At 38.7% G+C, this 19,137-nt stretch overlaps 1 protein-coding gene across 1 annotated transcript in view; it reads right to left on the bottom strand.

Annotated features, from left to right (window-relative positions):
• The window catches only part of ush2a (Usher syndrome 2A (autosomal recessive, mild)), a 220,544-nt gene extending 202,341 nt beyond the window's left edge, over positions 1–18,203 (bottom strand). The window contains exons 1-5 of the mRNA XM_085452171.1: positions 17,873–18,203; positions 16,294–16,792; positions 15,543–15,757; positions 15,106–15,324; positions 10,115–10,280 (exon numbers count right to left, since the gene is read on the bottom strand). Of these exons, the coding sequence (XP_085308297.1) occupies positions 10,115–10,280; positions 15,106–15,324; positions 15,543–15,757; positions 16,294–16,767 (1,074 nt within the window). The 5' untranslated portion in view covers positions 16,768–16,792; positions 17,873–18,203. The remainder of the gene's footprint in view (positions 1–10,114; positions 10,281–15,105; positions 15,325–15,542; positions 15,758–16,293; positions 16,793–17,872) is intronic.
• Positions 18,204–19,137: the final 934 nt, after the last annotated feature.

Raw genomic sequence — 19,137 nt, 5'->3', positions numbered from 1 at the left:
TACACCAGTCCATATACACACAAAGACACAGGCCAGAGTCTAATTGCGCATGAAAACATTCATTAAGGGTATTATGACATGCAGTAGAAGTTTTAGCAGCCAAAGTGTCTAAGAGCAGATTAGTGAAACAGATGAGCTGTCACAGTCCTTAGAATAAATTGGAGAGCAATGGGAACAACTAGTTCTTTCCCTCCAATAAATACATTGATACAGATGTGTGTCTGCATGTGTGTCCTTGTAATCCTGACTGGGCCTTAACTTAGAATGACACCCAGACACATACTTAACTTGTCAGTTTCCCCACTTTTTTTCTCTGTCTTTATGGCTGGGACTCTCTAAGTATATGTTGAGCCAATGTGTGCATCCTCTACTTTCATATATTACTATATTTAATAGCAAGAAATGAAAGTTTTCAGTGTGACTGGTTGTCCATGCGAGGAAGGACAAGAGTTCACAATTTTAATATTATTGGTATCTGATTTATCTCACAATTCTTCTTCATCATGCTCAGCTACTACTGAATTTCCCACACGACTTATGACACTGGGACATAAATTTGGTGAACTTCAATCATTCATTTAGCATTTGTTCAGATTAAGGAAGGTTAATTGTCTAAAAGCATTTTTAAAAATCGTTTTCTCTCTTGCAACCCAAATCAACCTACAGACAATGTAAATTCCAAAACAATCCAAGTAAGCCCAGTAAGGCTAAGGTGCTACAGGCCAAAAGGATTAAAAGATAAATAATTGCTATGTATTATTTTCTCTGTAAACATTTACTTTTAATGTCTACATAAAGAATCAGATCCATCAACCCATCCATTCATTTTCTTCTGCTTATCAGGGTTGAGGGGGGTTCGGTGCCATAGGGCTACCATAGGGCTACCATAGGGCTACCATAGGGCGTGAGGTGGGGTACACTTTGGACAGATCGGTAGTATCAGGGCAGAATCAGATCCTTTTTTTGTTGTTGCAACTATTCATTGTTGAAATATGTCCCACCACTCACCATTGCTCACCACAATATGAATCTGTAGGTGTGATGAGCAGTTTTCTCTCTCCATGTGAACAGAGCTTTCTACAAGAATAAAACACACTGAAAGAGATATGGTGGTGAAACTGACAATTCATAAATAAGGCCAACCAACCCAAGCATACACTGTGGATTAATTACTGAATGCCTTTGTGTTCCTAATTAATGTTATTGCACCTTGATAAACAGTGCTTATGTTCTTTGGATCCCAAGATGATGCATTCATGTACAAAATGCCCTAATTTCTATCAATCATAAACAGAAATGCAGCATAAGAAAGCCTCTCCATAGAGGACGCAAATTTAGGCTTTAGCTCTTTAACAAGCTCTTTAAAGAGAGGTTAAAAGGAAAGACTTTGCTTAGAACAAATTCAGTGGGTTTTAAAAGCCACTTCCCCGGATTTCCAAACTCAGCTGACTTTGTTCTTACTTAACGTAAGCTTAGACCATGCAGAGATTGCTGAAAAACATGAAAGCACTCTGAAGCTACAACAGAACCTGTGTCTGAGTAGAAGCAATTAAAAACTGTGTCATCAATATAACAACATTTTATCATATAAAGATAACACTTGCAGACTTCCTAACACAGACGTAACAAGCAACAGCGATAACTCAGTAAACAAAAAACACAATTTATGGTGCACGAGTAACATTTCCAGATTTTGAAAACAAGTGCATTTTCTCAAGATCTCAGTTCCTATAGTAGATCCACCTCAAGACTGACATAATTTATTTGCACAAAAGAGTAAGTAAAAGTAAAGAAAAAAAAAAAGTAAAGAGCTCCATGACTCTAATAATTCATTTAAGTTTGACATTGTGACACAAAAGACCAACCACACCAAATTATTCTTATACACAGATCAGTCAGTGTGAGACTAGTTGTACTGAACTCTTCATCCACAGCTGTAGAGCAGATGCTTTTCTATGGACAACTATCAATTATTAGTATATCCTGCAAAAAGTCACTGAAAGGTGAGTCCAATGATAGACTGACTTTACAGCTATCACTTAACTACACTGAGCCACATCCCCGCTTCCCCCATTTCTCTTCCTCTGTCATTCCCTCCCTCCCCCAGGCAACATTTTCCTCCGCTATTCTCTACATCGTTACCATAATCAGATAAGACAACTACCTAGGGAGCACCAGCATCCCTACAGCACCTTGCTCCTGGCACCCCTGTGTGTGTGTGTGTGTGTGAATTGCTCCTGGCGCTTGGAAACCCGCATCCCTTTTGACTGTCTTTTTTGGTGTTTTGATCTTTACAAACCGACAGATGACGGGTGTGTGTGTGTGTGTGTGTGTGTGTGTGTGTGTGTGTGTGTGTGTGTGTGTGTGTGTGTGTGTGTGTGCACTATATGTGAATAAGAAAGGTTTCTAAATTACAGAGTTCCTTCATAGGGTAATATCTGTATTGTAGCTGACAGACTGTTACAAATTACCGCTGAATTGTGAGTATGTGTCTGTGTAGCAAGCCAGTAGATAAGTGTATGTGTGTGCAGGAGAACAGGGGTATGCGAATGGTGTTTAAGTGTCAAGTATGATTATGTTATTCTTCTGAATGGTCAAAGCAGATCACATCACCATACCATTAAACAAAAGGCAGACTGATTCACAGAGAATTCACAAAAACAAACGCATACAAAGTTTTGAAACACCTTCAAGGGGCACCAACGTAACACACTTTTAGTAAATTACTGTACTCTCCCATGCCTACACTAATATGCAACAAACATATAAAGCATACTGTACAAAGGCATATATGACAACTGTACCCCCAGAGGCAGGCATCCTGTACACACGCTAGCAACCAACTGAGCCATCAGCAAAACTACATTTAGCCAACAACATGTTAGACTGCCAAAGTACTGTTCCATCAACACCAGTCAGCAAGCTTGTAAACTAGACTGTCAAGTCAAATTTTCAGGCTAGACACAATGATTTTCATTTTAAAGCAGTGCACATTATGGATAACGTACTCAGAACTCCTGGTTTCCCAACCATTTAAATGCAAAACGAAGGTGCTATTAATGTACATTCATTAATGTAGTTACATTTGACACTGTTAGCTCACTTTAAAGCACTCATCCACTTTAGTTATTATGGAACTTATTTTACTGTGTTTTGAGAACACATGGTATTAACAAAGAAAATTTTAGATATATCTTTTTAAAAATATGAAAAGCAAGGTCATCAATAAACAAAATTCCAAAACATTTTATTAGCATCTAAAACAATTCTGGGCTTAACAAATGACTCCGATTATTTCATTATAGATTTGAAAAAATAAAATATATTTTAGAATCTGAAAATAAACTGGTATCTGCAGTCTGCTCTCAGTTAGACAATAATTTCAGCACAGCTTCTGCATCCAGTAATCCACCTTCCTCAACTGCACACCAGTTCAATATCCCATTCCCGACTTATTCACCACTACAATAATTATTTATCTTTTATCCAACTACAGTTCTCTTTATTCAATCATCATTTACATATAGCTTGCTCTGAATAAAACTGTAGCAACCTTCATATCAAAAGATGCATATGAGGCACAGTAACTGTTGAGCACAGGATTTTACACTGATTTGTATGAGGGTCAAAACGATTTCTTCAGCACTTCTAGGCATAAATGGTCATATTTTTTTTCTTTTTATCCCATACACCCCAATACTCACCATATGATGAATAAAACCAATTTAGGAAAAGTCATGAAATATGAGATGATGGATTTTCTTTTAACAAAGTTGCATAATTTTTAAATACCAAAGGAGTCCAAGTAACCCCTTTGCCGTTTCTAGTGTTAAATCTTTTATAATTTTATTTGAAACTGGAGACTGGACTTTTGAGTATTATCCTGTTTTATTGTCTAATACTTTAAGCTGTACATGGTCCCCTCCACTTTTATATTTTAAGCCATTTGTGTTTACTTTAGATACAACCTCATTATACCTGCCATGTGCTTCATCATAAAACCCTTTTCAGCATTTTTCGGCGTGCGCTCATTTACAGTAAAATCTAGGCTCGAAGTGCTGAGTTTACATAGAAAGGTGACCACAGTAGATTTTTCTCCATTGTTAACAGTTACTGTATGGTGTCTTATGGCATAGAATTGTGGTTTACACATTTGCCTTCCTGGGAGAAGACACAAATCCTTGGGGGAAACCATCTGAACACTGCCAAGAGATATATGGAGCTGCATATATTAAAGTGTACATTTTAGGAAATCCTCAAGTCTCAGGAAAACATTGTCAGACCATAAACAAAAAAGCATAATGTTCCATTGAAAAACCCATCAGACTTTTGACAAAACATTATCAGACAATATGGTCTTAGAACAAATGGCATCAGACTAAAATGTCTCCGATAAAATGTGTCTGTGAAGGTTCTCAGTCATCCAGGTCATCGTAGTCTAAGGAGCTTGGAAAGAAAAGCATCTGGACTTCTTTGAGTTGCTTGAAGACGTTTCACCTCTCATCCAAGAAGCTTCTTCAGTTCTAAGGTCAAATGGTGGAGAGTCCCAGATTTAAACCCAGTGGGAGTTTCCCCCCAAAGAGGGACAAAGGACCCCCTGATGATCCTCTACCTAATCACATGAGCCAAGGTGTGAAAGCGGGTGTGGGTCACAATCAGCCCGGGTTTCTGGTGAGGTCATTGTGAAACCTGGCCCCACCCTATCATGTGATTTCCTGAGGTCAGATGGCCCAGGATGTGAGTGGTCGTTAAGGCGTCTGGGAAGGGATCTCCAAACTGGCTTATAGATGGCAGACAGTTGGTGTCGTAAACCACCGCCTCTGTTCAAAGATGGTTGCTCACAGTGGACATAGATGGCTTCTTTCACTCCTCTTTCAAAATGTGAACATTGGCATCCTCGAAAGAGTGACCTTTGTCCTTAAGATGCAGATGAACTGCTGAGTCATGTCCCGTGGAGGTGGCTCTTCTACGTTGTGCCATGCGCTTGTGAAGTGGCTGTTTGGTCTCTCCGATGTAGAGATCTGGGCATTCCTCGCTGCACTGTACAGCATACACCACGTTGTTAAGTTTGTGTTTAGGAGTTTTGTCTTTCGGGTGAACCAGTTTTTGTCTGAGTGTGTTGCTGGGTCTGAAATGCACCGGGATGTCATGCTTGGAGAAAAACTCTCCTGAGTTTCTCTGATACACCGGCTACATAGGGGATGAAAATGTTGTTGCGTCTGTCTTTCTTATCCTCCCTCGCTAGTGTCTGATCTTCTTTTCCGTGCCTCTTTGCTGACTTTATAAACGCCCAATTAGGATAGCCGCATGTTTTAAGTGCTTCCTTTACATGTGTGTGTTCCTTCTTTTTCCCTTCAGGCTTAGAGGGTGTAGGGTGGTGGTGTAGGGTCCTGATTACCCCAAGTTTGTGTTCCAGAGGGTGATGGGAGTCAAAGAGGAGGTACTGGTCCGTGTTTGTGGGCTTCCGGTAAACTTCAATGTTGAGGTTGCCATTCTCTTCAATGTGCACAGCGCAGTCCAGGAAGGGCAAACAGTTGTCCTTTGTGTCTTCCCTGGTGAACTTGATGCTTTTATCCACGGCGTTAATGTGCACAGTGAAAGATTCCACTTCTCGTGTTTTGATTTTGACCCAGGTGTTGTCTACATATCTGTACCAATGGCTGGGTACTCTTCCTTTAAAAGAGGTGACACGGAGGAGCCCATGGCACAGCCATGTTTTTGTCTGTAGAAACCCTCGTTGTATTTGAAATATGTAGTGGTAAGGCAGAGGTCTAACAGTGTGCAAATCTGATCGGGTGTGAAGTTGGTCCTGTCTTCCAAGGAGCCGTCTTCTTGTAGTCGTTTTCTGACAGTGTCCACTGCCTCCGTGGTAGGTATGCAAGTGAAGAGAGAGACTACATCAAAGGACACCATGGTTTCATCTGGGTCCAGGGTAGGTTTCTGGACCTTGTCGGTGAAGTCGGTGTAGTTCTTGATGTGATGTGGGGTGTTCCCCACAAGAGGTGCTAGGATGGTAGCAAGGTGTTTCGAGATGTTGTAAGTGGCTGAGTTTATGCTACTGATTAAAGTGCCTCAGAGAGAAGCTTCCAGCAGGTGACGCTGTTATCAGGTCAGGGCCTGCATCCTTCAAAGGACTGGTCTAAGTAGGCCGGGTAATGCAAAGGAAGGACCTGCGAAGACTAGCTGACTGTTAAATTAGACGGTCTAACCAAGCCTACAATGCACCTCCTGTTGGCTAGCAACCGCGACAGTAGCAGTTACAGCCTTGGACGACCGAAATAGAGAAAGTCTTTATTTTATGCAATTTATTTTACTTTTATTGGAGAAAATTGTGATGTTTCATCAGAGGTGTATGTTAGAACGCCACAGCCATGGCCTGAGTCCCTTTAGCCAACAGTAATGTTAACTTTAGCTAGTAAACTAGTTTTCTAGAGTAGCTCATGAAACTAGTCTCTTTTCATTTTGACGATACAAATATAATAGGTCTTATGTTATATTATATATACTTTTATACATTAAAAAGTTATCAGTGGTGGAATTTAACTCTGTTGTCTCAAATATTACATTTTAGTTCAAATTTAAGGCATTTATTTCTATTTCATATTACTTTATACCTGTATGACTGTCTGAAAGCTTTACTTAGTTATATTAAAGGGCAATATCACAGTAACAGCTAAAAGTAGACTAAAAAGATTTGATCCTTTTGTAGATTTCAAATAAAATGAAATGTAAACTGATGTAGTAAATATTCTTATACTGGATGAAAAGTTCCAATATCATAATTTTCTTAAGATTTTAAAGATATAAGAGCATTAAAACAGGCTGATGTTTTTTGGGTAATAGGGTCTAATAGGAGAGAGGATACAGACACATGACATCCTTATAAAATACTTAGACAACTTCATGACAAGAACTGCAAAAACAACTTTTTGCAATTCTTTTGAATATTTTATTTAAGTCAGCTGCATACGTTTTCCACTAAAACCAACACAATCCCACTTCGTTAAGAACATTTTTTAACTAAATATATTCTGGATACATCAAAGCATTGTCAAAGTTGTCTGTGCTTGCCTTTATTTTTCCTTCTTTCCCCTGTCCTTTCCTGCAGGAAAAACATCAGTGATTCATCACAAATTTATTTTTGTCATTCCCTGAATGAAGCTGTTATATTTTGTGTTGGCGATACCTCTGCAAACAAGAAACAAACATCTAGAATTTCTTTTAAACGATTCCACCATTTTCTAAACTACAGAGAACCGCTATTTGTTCTCATCTTCTCTGAGCTGCTGCTGGCTCCTCTTCCTCATCATCTTCTTCGCATTGCTGAATTTTCCGGCTGTTTCATCAGGGGTGGAAAGCCTCTGTCTCATCACCTCTCACTGGTGGGTTTTTCAGTCTCTCCTGACTCTGAATACTTGCGGAAGGAAATTAACCATGCCACTTAACAACAAAATCAGATAACTTTGTTAAATATCTGTTAACTATCAGATCAAAACACAATTTTCTCTTAGAATTACATGGAAATATTTTATATATCAGAGAGAAAAAAAAAAAACTAAAAAAGGGGAAACAGGACAGAATCCTGCAGATATCTTGGGCTTTATAAGAAAGGTAACGGTCTCAGGTTGTATAATATAAGCATGCCAAAAACAGCAGAAACAAAATGAGGACTTATCCATTTACTGTCTGTCTTATTATCAGTTGCTCATTACAAGATGAGAGCTCATGTAACTATGACTTCCGCATGTCATGGTTAAGTCTGTCTGTTTCCTTAACAAAATCCACAGGTCAAAAGTGAACTGTCTGCTCATTTTTTCCCAAAACCTTTAAGTACATTTGGCTTCACATCGCCAAACAGACTCAGCTTGGCCAGAAACTAACTTAACAAACTAACTGACCAACCAACCAAATCATGGAGGACCTAACCCACATTTAGTGGCAATATCAGTAATGTCACATAACTTGGCCGAAAGTGAGTCTTTGTTATACTCACAATTGTTCCGCTGAATATTTGAGGGCGATAAAACTCAGCACTTACTTTTAAAAGTTTATTTCTGGACCACTTCGTTTGACCATCCACCATTTTTCCCCAAAAATTCCTTCAACCTTGATTTGCAATGAATCCTGGTATAGGGAGGACGAAGCATAGGTCCGACCCATCCTCCAAAACTGAGGAAAGTAGGACGCATTTGTTGGCCACATTTGGATGACACTGGACAGCTTTCATCATTTCACTCTGACATAATCGGTCTTCAAATGTGGCTTTTGAAGGAAGCAGCCCCTGAATTTGGACACAGCCATGTTCTGCCAGTCTCGCACACTGATCACTTGGAAAATAATTTGGCTGGCAGGAAGCTTCTCACTTTTTTCTGAGACTGTGTCGTCTGATGTGGTTTTTCTGAAGCCTTTTAGTCTGATGGCGTTTTTTTCTGAGACCATATCATCTGATGCCATTTTTTGAGCCCTTTTAACCTGATGTCGTTTTGACTGAGACCTTTTAGTCAGAAGCATGGAACCTTTAGTCCAATGCCATTTTTTCTGGGACCTATTTAGTCTGATGCCCTTTTTTTCTGAGACCTTTTAGTCCAATGTCGCTTTTTCTGAGACCTTTTTAATCTGGTGCTGATTTTTCTGAGACCCTTTAGTCTGATGCATTTTTTCTGAGACTATATCGCCTGATGCGTTTTTTTTCCGTTTTTAGTCTGATGCTGTTTTGTCAAAGGTCTGATGGGAGGTTTGATGGGAAAAGTTATGCTTTTTTGTTTATGGTCAGACATCTGAGGCCTTTATCTGATGTCTGAAGATGTTTTCCTGGATTGCCTAAAATGTATGCCAGCTGTACTCAACAGCTAAATTTCAGATCATATTGCTAACAGGATAAATTCTACTAATGCCTGTTAAAATTTGTGTTTTGTTCTGTTTTTACAGAAAAAAAATACAACTTAGGTTGCAAGAATTTAAGGCTTACCATGTTAACCATATTTTCCCCCTACACTAGCCTTAGTGTTATTCAGAGATCCTGAAAGAGAGAGATTGTCCAGTGGAGTAATCTGTAAAATGATACCCTTCAACGGACCAGAAACACTCACATCAACACACATAGGGATCCATTTGGGGCCTTAAAACTCTCTCCACTTCACTACCTGCCATTTTAGTGTGATCAGTGCTAATGAAAGCCTCATTTTGTCCAGACCACCTTGTATTTCTTACTGAATGTTTCCTAAAATTTCTACTTCATATAAAACTTACATCAACTCATAGTGTGGAAAAAAGAAATAAAAATGAATAAAACCAAAGAAACCCAAAGAAAACACACAGTACATATATATGTAAAATATTTAGACAGAAAAAGGCACTGCATTGAGAAACTCACAAGTTCACTTGAATTGTACCGATAGATGCCAAGTTTAGCTGGGAAAAAATATTGATAACTTAATTAGACAAATGTATTTAGTTAAGAATTATCAACCAATACATCAAATTTTATGTACAAAAGCACATGCACTAAAGTACTGCTATCTAAAAAAAATATTAAAAGAATCAACAATTAGAAAAATATTTAAGTAAAATAAAAATGATACAGTTGTATAGGCAAGACTGTACTTTCTTTGTTATATTGTACAAATCACGGAAAAAAGTCCCAAATAACTTAAGTAACTAAAATTCAGCAGCTTTGTTTTTTGTTTGCTTGTTTGCTTTTGTTTTCATTCAGGCCATAGACTTTTGAAATATTGTGTTGAAAGTGTAAGGAAAGCATTTGTGTCTGTGTGTCTGAAGTAATGTGTATGCCCCTGGCCCCAGCAGCTGTTCCAAAACAGATGTTTTCCAGTATAATTACCACCAGCTCACAGAGTGGATGAGAAAAAGATGGACAGAGAATGAAAGAGTAAAACAGACACAGAGGATGACAGAGAAAATCAGATTATAATAAAAAGAGACAATTCCGCTTTCACAGCCCTAAGTACTGCAGCTACAAACAAAACTCATGGTAGAATGATTACAAGCGGGCTGGGTGTAAATATACACGATCAAATTCATGTACCTCTGACAGTGTCCAACCATAGCATCTTTAACACGACTCACCATGGGGATACTTAAACTATGTATTACTCACCTGCAAAACAAGATGTGTCCAGCTCTCCAGTCCTAGTCTGCCCTCTGTTCTAAAGCTGTTCATAGAAGTCTGATTGTTGGACTGACCATATCGCAGAATGATAGCTTCCCCAGACACGGTCAGAGAAAAAAACAGCCGCTGCTCTGAACTTTTCTCCAGGAGCATCCTGAGAGAAACAAAAAACACACATAAACAATAAAGGATTCAATTATGTCTGCATCAGTTGACAGTCCAAAAAGGTTCACATGAATATTTAGCAGTAAGAATTTTAAAGCTTCACCTCAGGAAACAAAGGGAAGAATGGACTCTAACACCCATGAAGCTGAGCAACACTACACACAGTCTCTCATTCTGACATTTTCACATGGAATATCAATATTTTACATGACTGTAAGGTTTCCGCTGCTACGCTGAGGCGCAGACGCACACACTCTCTACGTGTCATATTAACCACCATCACTGACATTTTATGGGAAATCATGGCTTTTATGAACCCAGAGCAGGAAACCCTATAAATCACAGTTAGGTACATGCAAGAGAAAAAGAGCATTTGAATGTATGTCTGTACAAGCACGTAGGTATAAAAGTGAGTCTCTGTGGAGAGAAAGATAGAAAGACAGGCTAAAGAAAACAAATATAAAAAAAAAAAACACCAATAGGTAAATTGCTATAAGTACAACACGAGTCAGAAATTATTTCAAGTACTTTTCCTTTAACACACACATAAAAGTGTCTATTAAGGAAGGTATGCAATTATTACTGGCCATACATATTGACCTGAACATCACAGAGTCCAACTTAATTTTATGTGAGCAGCAGTCTGATATTAAGAATGATATATGTGGGGGAAAAAATACACACATTTCATAAAACCAGTAAAAAATGTTTGCTTCTTTGTTTTAAAGCTATATGCTTACTTAAAATTAAGCAATTTTTAGACTGTCAACCTATTGGTTTATTGGATAACAAGACAATTTTGTAATTTTCTCATTTGACCACCACAGTGAATTTTAATACAGACAATCCAGATATCTGGAGTGCATATTTTCAGCTTTAATTGAAGGAGTTTTAACAAAAACAAAATACAAATATTTTAAATACATGGCCCCTATTATCAGAGGTAAAATAATTTGACAAGTAACCGACAACCAGTTTTATGTCAATTTCATGTCCACTTCATGTCCACATGACTCATAATTCAATGACAAATTAAACAGATAAAAGTTCTGGAGTGAATTTCTAAGGATGGAACTTGTATTTGGTAGCAATTGACTAAAGCTCTCAATATGAGGTCCAAAGAAAAGTTGAGGTCAGTGTCAATAAGCTGAAAGAAAAAAAAAAAACACCTAGTGAGAAAAAAATCTCAGACAGATAACATTACATTAGTTTAGGAGTATCTTATCAACTACATGTCAAATGTATAGCTGCCAGTAGAACTGGATCACTGTTCTTTATTGAGGATGTGACTGTTGAAAGAAGTAGCAGCATGAATTCTGAGGTGTGCAGGGCTCAGATTCAGCCAACTGCTGCAAAACCGATTGGACAGCAATTTGTAGTGCAAATGGATAATAAAAGTAGGCATACTGCAAAAGCAAACCAAGAGTTTCTCAAGACATAGAAACACTCTACAATAGCCAAGTTAGTACCACACTTCTAGGATTTTCAAGTACTACAAACAATCCTTATCTTTACAACTTGTCCAGCCCTTTTGTTTGTCTAAAAATGGTTGAATTCCTGAATAGTTATTACAACATTTTGTTGAAGTTGAAAGTTTGAATTTTAATCACATCTTTATTGCTGGACTTAAAATCCACTTTGGTAGTATGCAGAGAGGAGGAAAAAAAAGCATCGCTGTCCAAATACCTATGTACCTAACTGTACATCACAATACTCAACATACACACTGCTACTACTATCACCATAATCTGTTTCTATAAAGCAAAGCCACAGTGTTGTAAAAACCATCGTCTGGAAGAACAGGTGGCTGGGTCTGTTCATTGTTCAGAGGGGAGGGATGTGAAATCACAAAGAGGGGGAGGGACACAGAGAGTGGGGTGAGGAAAGATGGACAGAGGTGAGGATAGAGACCTCCTTTCATCTGGCTTCTTTGATGGCAGCCATGATCATCTCTACTACAAAAGAATGATAGCCAACGACAGCAGCAGAAAGAGAGCAACGGAGAGAGAAAGAGTGAGTGAAGGGGGGGAGATATTACTTCCATTCAGTTGCATTCAGCCATACAGGTGTCATGTTCCACAGACCAAGACAAGACTTGTCTGTCATTTGAATCCTGAGACAGACAACTTCACAAACAAAAATCACAGCGTGAAATTTAAAGGAGAGATTTGATCTCTGAATGATTCTCCATCTGAGTTAAACTTAACAGACACTGACATTTAACTGAACATCCACAGAGTTTGTACAACATGTATGTAGCCTGTCTGGTGTTAGACTAAAGCTCCTTCAGAGCTATCACTAGTGTAAAGATCCTGGTCACACTTATCTTTTTGGTACACTGCTGAATAAGTGAATGCAGTATGTCTGGAAATCTCCAAATATTCTTAACAGCTCACTCAAAATTTCCAAGTAATCCACAAAACAGGAAACCTGTCCTTGTTTGTGAAAATGGTGCAAACTGTTCCTGATCATATTAAAAAAAACAATATAATGACACTTCACCAGATCATTTTATGTTTCTTGATGAGATAAATTAATATTACAAGTCTTTTGAATACTACTGTAGTTATATAATAAAGTTATGTAAAGCTTTTTATTGCTTTGACATTACCTGAGTGTCAGATGCATTTGAACACTACAAACGTGAGACCGAGCCCATCAACTCAAGGCTGCATTTTCCACTACTAGCATAACATAATTTTGTTAACCTGTGGTTAATGCAGACACTACATTTTTACAGTTAAGATAAGATGGTTTCTCTGCAACTGAAGCTGAATTTAGTTTGATACTTTTATTTTAAGCTGTCCATCCCTAGTCTGACAGTGTAAAAACAGCTCACTGCCAAATCAATTTAGTCCTGCTTTATCAGCTAAATTTTTGAATTTAAACAAAGGCATTATGTATTTTTTTTTTAGCTTACTTTCAATTTCTTGACATGCCATGTTGTTCAAATCACCTGCCTTAAGTGTTGCTGTATGTAGGAAGAGATAGGGTTGCGGAGTAAAGCCAGCTGACCTCTTTGAGTGTGGGCAAGCGCCTTGTCTATGTGAGTGTGTGCATGTGTATGTGATTGCAAGCTGATCTGAGAGTGTGTAACTCTGCACCACGCTACCCTTGCCTGGAACATACCAGCACATTCTCATCCACTGTCTCTTACACACAACATGTCTGTGACATGACAGCTAATTGTTTCCTGATGGTTATACTGATCTCACCAGACCTGACCTGCTCCTTGTTATTGGATCGATATCACAGGGCTTTCTCTTTCATGTAAATATTTGTAAATCATATTTAATGTCATACTATCATCATATATATACATTTTGACTAAACTTCACAGTGGTCTAGAAGGAGTGGTTTATATGTCATCGCTACAACAGGATAGTGTAGCACTACTCTGATGCTATATAACAGTATTTGAGACCCAGTACTAATAATTGACTATATTTAAATACATTATCCTCCTAAGACCCGAACTCTTCCACTACATGTATTTTTAATTTTTCTTTGATATTTGGGCATATTGGGGCCTGATGAATGTAAAAACAAAGAATTACCAGATTTTTTTTTTTTTACCTTATTTTTGTTTTTAAGAAAAATAAGAGCCACAAATGAGGGTATTCGTCTAAAATTTTGATAGAACAGTAGCAGTATAATGTCCTCGTAAGTGGATATCAGGCCCTTGTAGAGAAAAATTTAGTATTTTGGTCTAAATAACCCAAAATGTGATGTCCACATACGTGGACGCCAGGTCCTAGGAGGTTGTATAAAATTTTAATATTCATGTGTGTTTCACCCATTCCTAGTATTTTGTCCTGTCTTTCTCCCCTCAACCCCAACCAATCTCGTCAGATGGCTACCCCTCCTTGAGGCTGGTTCTGCTGGAGGTTTCTACCTCTTAAAAGGAGGTTTTTCCTTCCCACTGTAATCAAACGGTTGCTCATAGGGTGTTGTCTGATTGTCTGGGATCTTTACTTTACAATATAAAGTGCTTTGAGGTGGCTGTTGCTGTTATTTGGAACAATCTAAATAAAACCTGAATTGGATCAAATAGATATTCAGTCTTTTTCACCTGTTGCAATCATACAAAGGGAACATCGGGCACAGACCTACCTGTCCTTTTACTGACTTACTGCAATGGTGATGGTGTTTTTCCCAAAACAAATTTCACCATTTAGGTTTTTGTTTTGTTTTTTTTAAATAGGATTTGTCAAGAAAACAGCCACGCCATCTTCTCATGTTCTGCCTCTATTTCATCTGATTGGCTTCTCTTTTTCATGAACTAGCCTTTCCAATTCCTTTTTTCCACCTGATTTAATTGGCTTCTTTGCTGACTGTAAACATGGCTTTCAATCAAACGGAAAACATTTCAATCAAAACCTAATGCATTTTGCTAAATATTTTTTTTGTTTCCAACAACTACCAGAACTGCAGCACTTTACAGAAGAAGGAGAGGGTTTGAAGGGATGATGCAACTGAAAGATTAGCCAAACCTCAAGTAATAGAAAACATATATGATAACACGCACGCACACACACACACACACACACACACACACAATTAAATAGCTGCCATGTACATGCACACACAGCTATCATCTGTCTTTTGCTTCTTATGAGTTAAGAAGTAAACAATCATTGTCTGTCAAGCCATCTAAACATTTTGTACTGCACAATGAACTGTATGATAAGACTAATAATTAATCAATTTTAACAAAAGCAGTACTCAGTGGATGATTCGATTTAAAGAAGGATTCTTATCTCCAATTATGCAATGACAACTGTATTCTTACAGCTTACAAAATTCAGACTCACATTTCCCTAGCAGAGCTTGGTTTTATCCACAATGCCAAGGTGAGGGAACCCATTGCTCCAAGTTTCTGTGAAGGGGGAGTGACCAGGCACCCATCCTGGCCTGGCTGAAACAACAAACTGCTGGATCCACTAGAAATCCCATCGAAACTGTTAGAGGTTCCAGCTTCTCTCTGAGTACCAGGGCGAGTGTCGTTAGTGTCTTCAGTTACACAGATACCCCTGATGGAATGAAGTGCAGGCATGTCAGTATGTTCTCCCTAAGAAACCAAATAACTTGCAGTTATTAGCAAGACACCGATTGTAATGTCATTAACACAATTTAATAAATAAGTCAATTGTTTTATTTTTTTAATTGATTCATTTTGCTTTGCCTTAAAGGTTTCGACAGAAAATAACTAATAAAATACCTGACATTACTCTGAACTTAATGAAGCTACCTGTGTGCAGCCAGCAGCAGCGGAGCATACGGAGGCGTGGAGGATCTATAGGGACACTCTTGGACACAGAAGGCCTGATAACATGTGAGCAGTTCAGCCTGAGAAGAAGGTGACTGACAGTAGCTGCTCCGCTCTGGAAAGCCACAGGTGTAACGAGGCGGCGAGGTCGACACGGGTTTAAAGGCAGCAATGTTCTCCATTCGTGGGAAGTGTCCCTGTGAAAGATTGAGAAAGTCTGATAATCCCTTTAATCCTGGTGTCTTGCCATGTTTTTGTAGCTTTGGGGACTGCAGCCACAAACATTTGGATACAATAATAACTTGTAAGGCCATATACTGTATTTGAATCTACTTCAAAGAAATAATAACAATATCAATCACAATGTAACACAAAAAACTTTGTATAGAAAACTCTTACAATTGCATGTGATGTATTTATCAAGATTAAGACCTTTACAAGCAAAATAATTAAAATATATAGGCATATTATTTGAATTAGTTCAACTGGAAAATGTACTCTTTGCAAATGATGTATCTGAAGATGTTGTGAGATACAAATGTGGAAAAAGCATAGGTTTACATGATGAAATTAATAATGATGTAATAATTTTTTTTCTTCAGATTTATTTTGACTCACTGCAGCAGTGCCTCAACTTACCTGGACAGAACTATTATTAATGGGTTAGGGTAACCCTAGCCTGACTTCTAAACAGCATCTGAATCAGAAATGATAATCTTTAAGCAGCTCTTACCTGTGAAGAAGCAGGTTTTGGACAGAGGCTGAGGAAGAGGAGAGGTAACCAGAAAAGAATATGACGCCACCTCATCCTCATGATGTTCTGCCTTTTCATCTTTTGTTCACTGATGTTCTTCAGGGACAACAGCCACAGAAAGATAGGCCAGAGATTATTTTCCCTCTCCCTTTGTGCAATTTCACCCTCTTTTTCTGCAACTGACAACATCCCAGAGGCATCTGTCTTGTCCTTCCAACTTCTGTGCATATCATTTCTATTTCCCCACTTGCTGTCATTACATAACTTACGAAGTGATTCTCTACCTCCGTTCATTCTCCATTTGTTGTGTCCTATGCCCCATGTTTGCCTTTCCCTTTGCACATTGTCTCCCTTTGCCCCTGCCTCTGTTTTCCAGTCTCCCTTCTCTTCAGTCCATCTCAGGCCTTTCGCTCCACAACATTCCAGAATCAGTTTCTCCGAGGGATCCAGCATCTCAGGTCTGGACTTTGGAACATTCCTGCAGGCAGAGAGATGTTTCTGAATTTGGATTTCTTTTGGAAGAGTTCTAGCAGGATTTGAATAAGTGATGACTGTCATGCTTTCATGCTTTAAGGGTAACAGTAACATTTTTTTACAGGCCAGTGCTCCTGGGGTGAAGCTATGACTCTTAGCTCTCTGTTACACTGTCCCTCACAGGCACACACATATACACACACACACATGCACACAAAAACCGTAACCAAAGCCCTCACATGATAGGTAGGATTTTACAATCTAGAGAGGGAAAAGAGAGAAGGAGAGAAGGAAAGAGAGACCTGGTCAGACCAAAATCCAACATGAGACAAATCTGGGGAGAGTGAAATGCCATGCAGGCTATTCCCTAGCCAAAGCCTACACTATCATGTACAGCTTGATGGAGGCACAGCTCAGCTGATACTGCTACATTGCTTTTTCCTTTTCTTCATTTCCCATTGAATTAAACATGCCCTTTTTCCTCTGGCATTTGGCTCCCAGGTTTTATCCAACCAAACGGGCTTTCACACAAGTTTGTTGGAAATTGAGGCTTAGCGGAAAGCTCTCTTCATTACAATACTTAGCAGCTTCAATTTCGCATTTAGACGCACAAAAAGAGGCCAGCAGTGCAGTCATCTCTAGTGTTAGATTACTTGGTCCAGGCTTCAATCTATACTATCCGTTAGGAGATAGAAAAGCTTACACTTTATCTAAAACCGCCTACAAGACTATGTGCTGCGCAAATTTGTAAACCTATGCAGATAACAGCCTAAAATATGTGGTACGTCTATGAGATTTACCTGTCGTTGCGGACTCCCCGCACAAAGCTCTCTCCCCATCACAAGTGCAGCGCCAACAAACATTCAACCTGTTGCTCTGACATGAGTCGTACAAAACAAGCTACCTGTTCCTCCACACACCTGTCTGTCAGCGGTAACAGACGCCGCTCCAGAAGAAAAAATAGTCCTTTCCAAACATGACTTGAATCATTTTTTGCCTGTTACAGTTCAACAGAAAAAAGCCAAACCAAAAACTGAACTTGACAGAGCTCCGCTTTTGTTTTGTTTTTTCCTCTCTGTCTTACCTCTCTCATTCAGAACATGCGGCGCGCGCTGCTAAGCAGATTACCGCGAGCTGCCATCTGGCCAGCAGCGCCCGAGGCGGCAGGATACCGGGCACAAAGTAACGGCGGTGAAACGTTACACTGTTGTGAACCAAGTAACGGAAACTTGAGAGCCCCGGAGGCGGCATGAGAGCAAACAGTGCGACATATCCGTTTTGCATCTGTTACAGAACACCAAAGATTGTCTTTGACAGCAAGGCATTAATTTGCGATTTAAATAATTACCCCCTGCCTGGTAGTAATGTTTTACCCCCCACCTACGTGGGATGCGTCTGGGTTGCAGACAAGTGGCTCTCACAGGAAAAGAGGAACGCTATCAAGGTCGCTAGGCAACGCTGATTTGCTCCGGCCACTTAAAGAATTGCAGGAAATCATTTATAATCTCATGTCGTTCATATATTATTCATTTATGTACATATTCAACCTATGTGCCAAATCGCTATATAAGTATTTAATGCAGTCTCTCACAAATAAACCAATCAATCAGGAAAATAAACAAGCCATTAAAATCGTATAAATGATTTTGCTAACCATCTCAGTAAACCTTAGTTTAAATATGGATCAGCATTGTTCAGCTTAGTTCCAAGTTTAGTATATCATTATCATTATTATTATTATTATTTACTAATAAGCCCTGTAGCGTAGGTCACTTAGCCGGCCCCCCAGTTGAAATAAAGGAAGGAAATTATGAAGAATAATGAAAACGAGACGCATTAATTTTGAGAAAAAAAAAACAAGGCTGTTGAGGGGTTGTTCAGCAGTTCGACTCAGCGGGGATCCACACTAACACTGAGTGACTCTTGATAAATATCAACAGTAGTTGATTATCCCAGTAGGTCTATCATGAAGCCATGGATTCAAAAGTAACCAAATTGCGTAGTTTATATTTAACTGTATATGTGATATGGTAGTAATTTACATACAAAAAGTGCATGTGCATTGCTGACTCATGTCATTTTATCTCATTTTATGTCATAATTCAAATTTAAATATCACATTTTAAAATAAAAAAAATATAGAGAAAATGTAGATAAACGAGTCTGATTCAATTTTGATAAGCAATAAATAAAAAGTGAAGTTTCTGAGTATTTTCTATTTCCGGTTCAAATGCACAAGATGAAAAGGCCGTAGGGGCGGGGTTCGTTGGTGGGGTGGAGTGGCAGAGAATAATACTGACAATGTTCACGTATGACAGTAAAAAGAACAACAGAAACGGTTCTTCGGGC

This window comes from Copadichromis virginalis, linkage group LG1, assembly GCF_057382275.1.
Source record: "Copadichromis virginalis isolate Kocher_CV1m ecotype Utaka linkage group LG1, C_Virginalis_male_GT1.1, whole genome shotgun sequence".
Lineage (NCBI taxonomy): Eukaryota > Metazoa > Chordata > Actinopteri > Cichliformes > Cichlidae > Copadichromis > Copadichromis virginalis.
Note: the sequence above shows the minus strand (reverse complement) of the source record. Positions and strands in the feature narration are given on the sequence as shown.